Source organism: Sebastes fasciatus, chromosome 22, assembly GCF_043250625.1.
Source record: "Sebastes fasciatus isolate fSebFas1 chromosome 22, fSebFas1.pri, whole genome shotgun sequence".
Taxonomy (NCBI): Eukaryota; Metazoa; Chordata; class Actinopteri; order Perciformes; family Sebastidae; genus Sebastes; species Sebastes fasciatus.
Window position 1 is genome coordinate 24938507 of NC_133816.1, and position 13067 is coordinate 24951573.

At 43.7% G+C, this 13067-nt stretch overlaps 1 protein-coding gene across 1 annotated transcript in view; it reads right to left on the reverse strand.

The window, feature by feature from the left end:
• Positions 1-13067, reverse strand: part of LOC141761348 (uncharacterized) — an 87440-nt gene that overhangs the window by 7106 nt on the left and 67267 nt on the right. The window contains exons 16-17 of the mRNA XM_074624684.1: positions 7872-7979; positions 6139-7495 (exon numbers count right to left, since the gene is read on the reverse strand). Of these exons, the coding sequence (XP_074480785.1) occupies positions 6139-7495; positions 7872-7979 (1465 nt within the window). The remainder of the gene's footprint in view (positions 1-6138; positions 7496-7871; positions 7980-13067) is intronic.

The window sequence follows — 13067 nt, forward strand, 5'->3', positions numbered from 1 at the left end:
ACTGTTAAACTGAAATGAACAACTTTTGTTAATCATTATATTGTTACTTATAAGTTTGAGAGTATTGGAATCCATGCTGCTCATATTCTTCCTTAGTGCATCGACCTTATTCACAAAGTAATCATTAAAATAATTGGCTATGTCAAATGGTTTAGTGAAAAACCTGCCATCCGACTGAACAAAAGAAGGGCTCCCAGTTTTATTTCTCCCCATTATTTCATTTAAGGTTCTCCAGAGTTCTTTACCATCTAGTTTCACTGTATTTATTTTATTTTTATAATATTCCTTTTTCATGCTTTTATTCTGTTTTGTCACTTGGTTTCTCAATTGACAATATTTTAGTCTGTCTTCCACAGATCCTGACTTTGCTAATGTGGATTTGGCTTTGTCTCTCTGTTTCATAAGGTCTTTCAAAGACTCATTCAACCATGGAGCTGGTCTGGATTTGGCAGTATACTTCTTCATGGGAGCATGGTTGTCGACAATCCTCATAAAGATGTTCATAAAAATATGTAAAGAAGCCTCAGGCTCCTGTGTAGCATACACATCGGCCCAGTTTACATTCCTGACATCCTCCAAAAAACGTTCTGAGATGAATTTCTTATACATTCTCTTATTAATAATTTTGACACCACATTTAGGAATTTTGGTTCTCCTGGTAATAGCTATAATGTTATGGTCACTGAACCCTACAGGTAGAGAGACTGGTTTAGTGCAGCGCTCAGGAGCATTTGTGTAAATATGGTCGATGCAAGTGGCAGATGTATGACCAGCACTGTTAGTAAAGACTCTGGTCGGTTGAGAAATCATCTGTGATAGATTACAAGCACTGACTAGTGACACCATCTTCTTTTTCATCGGGCATTGACTTGCAAGCCAGTCAATATTCATGTCCCCTAATATGAAAATTTCACCGTTCACATCTGCAGCTCTGTCTATTAGTTCACATAAGTCATTCAGATAATGAGTATCAGTTCCTGGAGGCCTGTAGCAACAGCCTATCAAGATTGGTTTTAGGTGAGGAAGATGTACTCTAACCCATAAGGATTCTAAGTTATTTGGCATGAGCTCAGCACACAGTGTTGCAGGAAAATTGTTTTTTATATATATCGCTACTCCACCTCCATGTATATTTCTGTCCCTCCTGAAGATGTTATAGCCATCAATAGATACCTCAGCATTCTGGATAGTTACATCCAAGTGGGTCTCAGACACAGCCAAGATGTGGATGGTGTTATTCTGAGTGAGATTGTTCAGTTCATGTACCTTATTTCTGACACTGCAGATATTCAAATGAGCCATAATAAGGCCCTTTGTAGGAGATGTTAACATGCTGAAAATCATAATTTTAAATATGTTCTTACATTTAGTGGTTTGAAATGAATCACAGAAAATAATATGGAATGAGAGCGTTTGTTAGTCATTGTCTGTGTGGTTATCTCCAAGATGTTAGAATGCAGTAGAGATAGTAACCTGCATGGAATAATCCTACCTCCATGATAGTCCCAGCAGCAGGTCATTTATTCACCAAATTTGTCCAGTTCATTGCTGTCTCTTATATAGAGAACTTTTGCTGCCTCTGGCGTCGATCCATTCAACTTAATGAATACTTTGCAATTCGTAGTCCAAGTCGCCTGGATCTTGTTTTGTTTTCTTAATATGCGTGCGTTCTTCTTGGTGAGGTGTTCATTGATGTACACATTAGACCCCTTTAGTTTCCTTCCTTGCCTGAGGAGCGCATACTTTTTCTTCCTGTTGGTGAAGCGGATTAATATTGCTGGTGGCGCATCTTTGTTTTTGCTGGGCAGAGTGTGACAGGCTTCGATGTCATCGCTGTCAACAAGAATGTTTTTACTCTCCAAGAAGCCCACTACTTGTTGTTCCAGTGACTCTTTTTCGGCCTCGGAAACATCGACCCCGCGCCGGGCAGCGGTTTCCACGGAGGCCGCTGCCACCCTGGCATAGGACTGATGCCTCGTCTTCAGGCCGCTGATGATTAGATCGTTCATCCGTGAGTATTGTTCGAGATCAGACACTCGATTCTCCAGGAGTGTAATCTTTATGTCTTTTTCCATGTTTTGCTTTTTAAGTGATTGGACTTCTCCCATCAGCTCCATTATCCTCTTTTGTTGAACGGCGACCGTTGCGAGCTCGGCTGACATGAAGTCGAGCGATTTTTTAATCTCTTCCATCTCCTCATCGGGGATGGTTGCAGGTTTCCTCGGCATTTTGCTGTGCCGCAAGCGGTTCAAGTGTGTGTGAATTACGATATTAAGTCACCGAGTCACGATATTAAGTCACCGAGTCACGATATTGGGCAAATAGAACAGCAACAGCTTCCGCGTTGTCGGCGTTGTCGGCTGTCACTCACAGCGTGTCGGCTGTCACTCACAGCGTGTCGGCTGTCACTCACAGCATGATATGATCTTAACCATGTGATAAGATAAGATAAGATAAGATATTCCTTTATTAGTCCAGCAGTGGGGACCTTTGCAGTGTACAGCAGCAAAGGGGATAGTGCAAAAAAACAAGATGCATTAGCTAACACAGTAAAAAAAAAGAGCTAAACAAAGTGTAACAAAATATGAACCAAGTATAAAGATAGGAAGTATAAAAATAGGAGCATTATATACAGTATTGACAATAAACAGACTATTAACAAAATTGCACGAGTGGAAAATGATATTGCACAGTGAGAATTAAATGAAAATCCACCTGAAAATATCAGGTTATTGTCAGTTTGTCAGTTTTTGGTGTGTAAGTGTAGGTGCTCTACTGGGAGCAGTGCTGGTTGTTGTCTACTGGGAGCAGTGCTGGTTGTGGTCTACTGGGACCACAGATCTGTGATATAATGTATCTCGCGCCAGTAAAGGCTGTTGGGAATGACTGTGACAATGAAAAAAAATCTATTACCATGTAATCAATTTATATATACGTATATATATCATATATAATAAAATGTCTATTTAGTAAGTATATTATGAGTTTATAAGATACATGTATAATAAACTGTAATTGTTTTGTGAGTAATGCATCTTATGTGTGTAAACCAATCCTTTGGTCAATAATTGTATTGTAGTGTATTGTAGTGTAATATAATATAATAATTGCAGGAGGGGTAATATTAGTGTTCTGTGTCACTTCTGGAAAGCGGCATTGGTTGAACCAGTGAAGGTCTGAACCACTTCCTGAACCAGTCAGCGGTACGGCCGGGCAGCGAGGCTTCGGATGTCATCAATGACGTCATTGGTCTAAAACGATACAAGCCCCGATACGCGCATCGCAGGAAACTTCCTGGATTACTCGAAACGCGCTCCGAAGCCTCGGCACACCACGTAACATCACTAGTTACTTTACAGATGACAGTTCACCCAATGATATATTATGACCAATTTATATATATATATATATATATATTTATTACATTGTGACCAATTTGTCATAACCCGGACAACTAAAGTATATATATGTAATTGATTTTCTGTAAACTTTAATCTTTGGACTGATAGTGGTTGATAAAGTCAAATAATACGACATCAGAGATAAAATCATTGCTTTCCCGTCAGGTCAGTGTTACAGGAACTCTTAGCCTGCCAGTTAGCCGTATAGTTCACAGCAACACAAACAGAAATGAAACACTTTTAAACACACACAACAAATATTTAGATTTATTAAAGTTGATTAATTCACTTCTGCTTTTAGGAACATTTTAAAATGTCAGTCACAGCTGCTGTGTGGGCTTTAACTACTGAGGTCATTTATTATCTGACTGCTGTAAGATCATTAATGATAATGAGTCCAATTAGCTCACGACTTAGTCCTAAAACAATGTTAATGCTGACAACGCCGATTACAACAGCTCAACAAATACTGATTGATGGAAACAGTTTCAAATGAGGAGTCAAAGCATCTCATTGTGTCGACTAATTTAATGAGAACATCAACAGATTCAAAACCGCATTCAGTCATAGAAAATAATAACAGTGAATATAAATGTAAAATAAAGATTATTCAATGAAAACTACACAAAGGAGGAAAATATAATGTTGAACAATGAAACAATAAGAACAAGAGAATATGTATGAAGCAGATAAAAACAATAATGGGAACACATCTGGAATAAATCATTCGAAACTCATTATTTCAGGGAAAATCATTCTTTTGACCACATCTATGGCTGAGGACATTCGTTGACGGGACAGTGGTTGTATTCGGGAGGGGGAGATGGTAACCCCTGTCTCCGTTCAAAGATGGTCTCTGGTGTTGGATGTGAATGTCCTCCTTGATCTTTCTCCAGCTGTCGACTCGTGGATGGATTATTGAACGGGTCTACGGGGCACAGGCCCAGGGGGTCGACTACAGTCAACAGTTTCTGGTCTTTACCAAACAATTCATCCAGAAAATACTCAGCAGATTAATGCATGGTAAATAATTAAATATATAACAGGTATAAAGGCCAGTATGTAGTCGTAGCCATGAAAACACACATGTTGTTTAGAACATGAAGTTACTGTTGGTCAGACTTCAATGTGGAGAGAAGCTCAGAATACAACAACACAGCTATCAGGGCATGGGGAGGAGGCAGGAGGAGACAGCTAGCTAGGCTCTGAAACATGTTCACAACGATGCAGTGTGAATGCGTTGGTGGGATTTAAGGTTACCACGCAACTTAAACTTTCCATGGCACACGATGTCCACACATACAGCAACATGTTTGTCTATGCACACGAACCTGCCTTCAAACATTCCTCTTTATAGCAATAAGAACACAAAGCTGATTACATGCTTGGTATATGGGATTACATGAATAAGATAACAAAAAGCAAAAAACACACAAAGGTAAAAATTAAGGTAAAACCTTCTATTCTCATGTCAAATCTCTTCTAACAGCTTGAACACCCTTAAAGTGAAAATTCTGTTCTTTAACTCTCATTTTTTAGGCAAGACGCCTTAGTCTTTCTTTCACAACACAAACATCACACTGTAAAATATAATGAACCAAGGATAAGGTAACAAAAATTAAGTAATTCAATTATAAATTATTAAAATTAAATTTTCTTCTGACAGCTCCCTGCCAGTGCACATTTTTACTAATTTTTACTGAATAGAGCCTGAACGCATCATAATGTATCTCAATGGCATCTCCCGTTAACTAGCTCTCGTCCTGCACATTTCAACACAGATTTGTTGTTCACAGAGTTATCAGGAGTCTGCGACTAGAAAGCATTAATGCCGATCTCACGATCGCATATTTTTACTGAAAATCGACCGATAACGATCAGCAGTAATACTTTATTTCACACTATGATGGTCAAAATAGATTTTCTAAATGTTTCGTCATTACCTCTATGTTAAAATTAATTTCTGGCAATGCTTGTCTCTGTTCAAAGATGGTTTCTGGTGTCGGAGGTGAATGTCCTGTCATTAGGGTGTACCAGCAGATATGTCAAAGGAAACTTCCACTTTATTTCTACCTGATGTATTTCCCATAAATGTGTCCATTGTGACTCTATTGGTCCCGCTAACTTGTTGTCACTTTATCTGACCGAGTCAGTTAATTTGGAAAGTTGTAGGAGGCTCGAGCAGCTGTCCTTGATATCAATGTTCTGCACCAATCCTTGTTTCCCTGAACCTCTATAACAGAGGTGCTGGGGGAAAAGTTAGCGTGACCCACAGAGTCATAACGGTAACATTTATGGGAAATACGTCAGGTTGAAATAAACCAAAATTTACCTTGGATTTGTTAAAGGTTTGTGGCTGGTTCTCCCTCCCTGTGACTGGAAGACTCTTCCAGATGTTCTGACAGTTCAGCCTCATAACGGAGTCCCACTGGGAAGTTGCTGGTGGTCCAAGTATGTAGTCGTAGCCACGAAAACACACATGTTGTTTAGAACATGAAGTTACTGTTGGTCAGCCTTCAATGTGGAGAGAAGCTCAGAATACAACAACACAGCTATCAGGGTATGGAGAGCAGGCAGGAGGAAACAGCTTGCTGGCATCTGAAACATGTTCACAACGATGCAGTGTGAATGCGCTGGTGGGATTTAAGGTTAGCACTCTGAGAAAAAGTTTTACCACATTGGTCACACCGGTACGGTTTCTCTCCAGTGTGAATGCGTTGGTGGACTTTAAGAGAACTATCCCGAGAAAAGGTTTTACCACATTGGTCACACCAGTACGGTTTCTCTCCAGTGTGAATGCGTTGGTGGAGTTTCAGGTGATCTGATGCTGTGAAAGCTGCTCCACATTCATCACAGCTGTAGGGTTTCTCTCCAGTGTGAATGCGTTGGTGGATTTTAAGGGAACTATGCCGAGAAAAGGTTTTACCACATTGGTCACACCAGTACAGTTTCTCTCCAGTGTGAATGCGTTGGTGTTCTTTCAGGTGACCTGATGTAGTGAAAGCTGCTCCACATTCATCACAGCTGTAGGGTTTCTCTCCAGTGTGAATGCGTTGATGTGATTTCAGGTTACCCGATGTAGTGAAAGCTGCTCCACATTCATCACAGCTGTAGGGTTTCTCTCCAGTGTGAATGCGTTGATGTGATTTCAGGTTACCCGATGTAGTGAACGCTGCTCCACATTCATCACAGCTGTAGGGTTTCTCTCCAGTGTGAATGCGTTGGTGTATTTTAAGGGAACTATGCCGAGAAAAGGTTTTACCACATTGGTCACACCAGTACAGTTTCTCTCCAGTGTGAATGCGTTGGTGTTCTTTCAGGTGACCTGATGTAGTGAAAGCTGCTCCACATTCATCACAGCTGTAGCGTTTCTCTCCAGTGTGAATGCGTTGATGTGATTTCAGGTTACCCGATGTAGTGAACGCTGCTCCACATTCATCACAGCTGTAGGGTTTCTCTCCAGTGTGAATGCGTTGATGTCTTTTCAGGTAACCTGACTCAGTGAAAGCTGCTCCACATTCATCACAGCTGTAGTGTTTCTCTCCAGTGTGAATGCGTTTATGTCTTTTCAGTTGTTCTGATGTAGTGAACGCTGCTCCACATTCATCACAGCTGTAGGGTTTCTCTCCAGTGTGACTGCGTTGGTGGATTTTAAGGGAACTATGCCGAGAAAAGGTTTTACCACATTGGTCACACCAGTACGGTTTCTCTCCAGTGTGAATGCGTTGGTGGTCTTTCAGGTGACCTGATGTTGTGAAAGCTGCTCCACATTCATCACAGCTGTAGGGTTTCTCTCCAGTGTGACTGCGTTGGTGGATTTTAAGGGAACTATGCCGAGAAAAGGTTTTACCACATTGGTCACACCAGTACGGTTTCTCTCCAGTGTGAATGCGTTGGTGGACTTTAAGAGAACGTGACTCAATGAAAGCTGCTCCACATTCATCACAGCTGTAGGGTTTCTCTCCAGTGTGACTGCGTTGATGGACTTTAAGGGAACGCGACTCAATGAAAGCTGCTCCACATTCATCACAGCTGTAGGGTTTCTCTCCAGTGTGAACTCTCTGATGAATCAGTCCCTTTCTTCCTCTCCGTTTCTATAGCAACAGACATACAGACAGAGAGAGCGAGAGAGTCAGTGAGATGCCATGGTGGAGCGACCTATCTAGAACCATAAAGAACATTAAAACATGTCAGTGGAACATAACCCACAATGTTCCAGTCTGACTAATATACTACCACCTGTGACAACCAACTGAGGGCCGTGTCCCTCTGTAGACGTTTGATTGGTCACCACAGACGTCCCCTTGACATTTATTAATTATCACAATTATCAATTGTCCCGCATGTTAACGTACAGCATGCTAACGTACGGCATACTAATTCATATTAATTTAGAGTATTTCAGGAAGAAGAGGACTCTTTAATATATATAAGGCCTTAACTAACAAAGAAAATGAACCTGCAGATGACCTTTTGGCCTTTTGGATCAGCTGCTGAGCGTCCAACGGCGTCCATCGCAGCCAACATCGCACTGCTGATCCTGACACGTGTCAGCGGGATGGAGCACTCCTTCAACACCTGTAAAATAACAATACAGAAAGACTATTGTTGACACTTTGATTGCCCTTTTTTCACAAGACAATCAACATATAGTCAATAAACATATAATCAATACACATTTAATCAATAAACATACAATAAATCCACATATAATCAATAAACATACAATCAATAAACATATAAGGGGTATTATATTAGGGGTGTAACGATTACGGCCAAAATGATGATCACGATTATTTATCATTATCAGCTGGCTGTTAACGAGGGTCTTTTGGCACAGAGGAGTACTCGTATCGGTACTCGGTATGGGCGAGTACCCAAATGTAAGTTCTTGTACTCGGGCTGAAAAAAAGTGGTATCGGTGCATCTCTATATGTATGTGTTGTATATATACCGTAAAACTGTGATTAATAGCCGGGTTTTTATCTGCTTCAATCACTGAACTCAACCGGCGTCTATTTGGGACGGCCCTTCAATTCCTTTCACACAAAACTCCTCAAAGATGAGAAATCCTATCAGACTGATTATTGAAACCACTATGAAGCTGTTGAATATAATATAACATTATTTCTGAAAGGTTCATTTGATCTAGCCGACGCACCATCTCTCTTTATCCTGTTAAAACCCAGCTCCCCGTCAGCAACGAGCCGCCCGCCCAAACAGAAAAGAGGTGAAAACTAAACAGAGAAAGGTGGGGACACCTGGATTTATTAGTGGACTTCACAGGACAAGATTTACAACTTGGAGGAATTTTTATGACAAACCGTTTTGATTCTTTTGATCGGTGGACCTTTACAGACTAAAGGAATATAAATAATGGAGGAATGGACACATATTCTGACTTTATGATCTCTTCACAGGTAAGGAGTATCCACTTTTTATTCCTCTCTCTTGTTTACCGCTGGACCCGATAGTTTGAAGCTCGATAACGTCGATAACACCGGCTTTAGCCGCCATCCCGTGTAGTCGTCCCATATTAAATGGGCCAAAACATCCGTTAGGAAATATGCCAAATAAATTCATTAAGAGCATATTACATAGCCTAATATTGTGAGAATTGTTGCCAAGACAACTTAAATATAAACTTACATTATACAAAAGTTGAAATGCCTCCACTCCGCTGTGATTCTGATCCAATAATACACTTTTTGTCAAATTCAGTGACTATGTGGTCCGCTGGCTGTCCGTTCTGCCGTTCTTCAGACAGCCAGCTGACGGTGTAAATATGAAACAAACAAAGTGTCTCCGACCCAGCCGCTACAACAATGATAGAAATAATAATTACATCTATGTTTCTTCAATACATTTTGACTTTTGGACTTCAGACTGAGACGATGACGGAGACGAGGAGCTGTGAATGTGTTTGAGAGAGAGAAGAGAAGGTGGACTGAACGCCATGTTTTGGTATTAATAATAATTTGAACATCAACGTTATGAATGAAGCTTCTAACTACTCAGTAGGCTGCAGCTCTACGAGCGACACGACACTAGTTTGACTTTGACAAACGTGGAAGTCGGACCGACCGGCCTGTTTTATTTTTCAGACCGCTTCTTCATTTAAATTATTTTGGACTTATGTCAAATTCAAGATTCAAGATTCAAGATGTTTATTGTCACGCCAGTTGTACAGGTACAAACGTGTGAAATACTTTTCGCTAGGAAGCTCCATTAAATAATAAATTATATTACATTTACATTACAATCATAAAAGGAAATACTTTATACAAGGGCATATTAAGAACATATGTATTAACAATATATACAGTATATACAGTATAAGAAATATTTTTGTGTAAGAATGTGTCAAATTAATTATAGATTTAAAAGTCTGATGGCCTGGGGGAAAAAACTGTTCCTCAGTCTGCTGGTGAGAGTCCTGGGGGTCCTGTATCTTCTACCAGAGGGCAGGAGGGAGAACAGGCTGTTGTGGGGGTGTGTCGTGTCCTTAATGACCCTCAGGGACTTCCTGAGGCACCGCTGGGTGTAAAGCTCCTGCAGGCTGGGCAGCTCGCACCCGGTGATGTGTTGGGCCGAGCGCACCACCCTTTCCAGCGCCTTACGGTCCACGTTGGTGCAGCTGCCGAACCAGGTGGTGAAGCAGCCTGTCAGGAGGCTCTCTATGGTGCCCCGGTAGAAGTCCCTGAGGATTTGCGGTTTCAGTCTGAAAGTCTTGAGTCGCCTCAGAGCGTACAGTCTCTGCTGGGTCTTCCTGACTACAGCGGTGGTGTGGGTGGCCCATGTCAAGTCCTTATGGATGTTGACACCCAGGTATTTAAAGGTGTCCACCCTCTCCACCGCTGTGCCGTTGATGGTGCAACCCCCCCTCCTGTAATCCACGATGACCTCCTTGGTCTTTGAGATGTTCAGGGAGAGGTGGTTGTTCTGACACCGCTGTTCCAGGGTAGTCACCTCCTCCCTGTAAGCCATCTCGTCGCCATGGGAGATCAACCCCACAACTGCTGTGTCGTCCGCAAACTTCACGATGGTGTTTGAAGCTCTTGTTGCCACACAGTCGTGGGTGTAGAGGGAGTACAGGAGGGGGCTGAGAACACAGCCCTGAGGCGCTCCTGTGCTTCGAGTCAGTGAAGTCGAGGTGAGGTTGTTGATTCTCACCACCTGGGGGCGTCCCGTCAGAAAGTCCAGGATCCAGTCACACAGTGGTGTGTTCAGGCCCAGATCCTTGAGCTTACTGACGAGCCTGGAGGGCACTATGGTGTTGAACGCTGAGCTGTAATCCACGAACAGCATCCTCACATAGGTGTCCCTTCCTTCCAGGTGGGAGAGGGCGGTGTGTAGTACATGGGCGATGGCGTCCTCTGTGCCTCTGTTTGGGCGGTATGCAAATTGTAGGGGGTCGAGTGTGGGGGGAAGCATGGGGCAGATTAGGGATTTAACCAGTTTCTCAAAACACTTGCTGATTATGGGGGTGAGGGCTACGGGGGTGAGGGTTATGGGGCGCCAGTCGTTTAACCTGGTTACTTTTTGTTGTTTGGGGATGGGGATGATGGTGGTGGATTTGAAGCAGGTGGGGACAGTCCGGAGAGATAGTGACAGGTTGAAAATTGTTGTGAAAACCCCCGCCAACTGGTGTGCGCAGGACTTCAGGACGCGTCCAGGAATGCCGTCTGGGCCGGCCGCTTTGCGTGGGTTGATACGCAGGAGGGTCCGGCGAACATCAGCCTCTGTGATGGAGAGGGGACGGTCCTGTTCTGCAACAGTCATGGGGGAGGGGTGTGGAGGTGGTGGGCAATCCAGGTTTTCAGCTGAGGTGGGGGTAGAGGGAAGGGGGTTGTCAGTGTTGGATGGTAGTGGTTGTAAGGGGGGGTTCTGATTGTCTGCAGGGGTGGGGGTGGGGGTGGGGCAGGACATGACACAGGGTCTGACAGAGGAGTCAAACCTGGCATAAAAATGGTTGAGTTTGTCTGGGAGGTTGGGTGCTGTGTCTGTGATCTGTTGTCTGGGTCCTTTAAAGTCTGTCATGGTTTGGAGTCCTTGCCACAAGTGCCTTGGGTTGTTGGAAGTGAGTTTGGACTCCACCCGTTGTCTGTAGTCTCTCTTTGCCTGTTTGATTACTGTCCTTAAAGAGTAACGTGAATGTTTGTAGTCGTCTGGTGAGCCTGAGGTGAAGGCTGTGTTCCGTGCATTGAGGGCTGCACGGACATCACAGTTTATCCAGGGCTTTTGATTTGTCTTTGTCTTTATGGTTTTTGTGGGGACTACTTCCTCCGTGCATGTCCTGATGAAGCTGGTGACTGTGTCTGTGAAGCCACTGATGCTGTCGTTTGCAGTCCTGAACATCTCCCAGTCCACGTGATCAAAACAATCCTGAAGGATGGCGTCTGATTGGTCTGACCAACAGTGAACGGTCCTGTAGGCGGGGGCTTCACGTTTCAGTCTCTGCCTATAGGCGGGGAGAAGGAGGATGGAGGAGTGATCCGATTTGCCGAAAGGTGGGCGGGGGAGGGCTTTATAGCCGTTGCGGAAGGGTGTGTAGCAGTGGTCCAGTGTGTTGTCCCCCCGTGTGTTGAAGTGAATGTGTTGGTACAGTTTTGGGGAAATGTTCTTCAGATTGGCCCGGTTGAAGTCCCCCGCAACAATGAGTGCGGTCCTCGGGTGCGCGGTCTCCTGCACGTTAACTGCCCTGTGTAACTCCCGGAGCGCTCTGTCCGTGTCGGCCTGGGGGGGGATATAAACACCGGCGATGGTAACCGATGTAAACTCCCTTGGGAGCCAAAAAGGCCGACACTGCAGCATGAGGTACTCCAAGTCAGGGGAGCAGAAGGTGCCGATGGTCCTGATGTTCTGTTGGACACACCAAGTCCGGTTAACCATCAGACATACCCCTCCGCCCCTTGTTTTCCCGGAGAGCTCCTGGTCTCTGTCCGTCCGATGGACGGTGAAACCCGGGGGCTCGATGGCGTGGTCCGGTACCTCAGCTGATAGCCAGGTCTCCGTGAGGCAGATAATGTTACAGTTTCTGATGTCCGGCTGGAAACATATCCGCGCCCGCAGCTCGCACAGTTTGTTGTCGAGCGACTGCACATTTGCCAGTAACATAGTGGGGAGTGGGGGGCGATGAGCGCGCCGTCTCAGTCGAACCAGGACCCCGGCTCGCCGGCCTCTCCTTCTCTGTTGGGACCCGGACTTCGGTCGGACCCCGGCTCGCCTGTCTGTCCTCCTCAGTTCAGGAAAGAGAGTTAGATCCGGAGTGAGGAGGTCCCGGCTGTGGTGAATGCTCCTCTCTCTGATGTTCAGAAGAGTCTCTCTGTTGTAACTGATCCTGGGGGCTTTGTTATTGTTGTTGTTATTGTCGCCGTCGTCCATTCTTTGAAGTTGCTTTACTTAACTGATACTATAGAGCCTGAAACTATCACGAGACATAAAACTAGCAAAACTTAACAAAATAACATAAAACTGGCCTAATAATAAAAATTAATCTTTAAAAAAAACACTAAAATAACCTTAACATGTATGGAGCTCCTGGCATGTCGCCCTGTCTCTACGGCGCCATGGTTACCGAATGTGGGCAGTTACATGTCTGTTTAAAACACATGTCCGGTAGTTCTATATGGACGGAATCTTCAGTGACGCCATTGGTCTAAAACG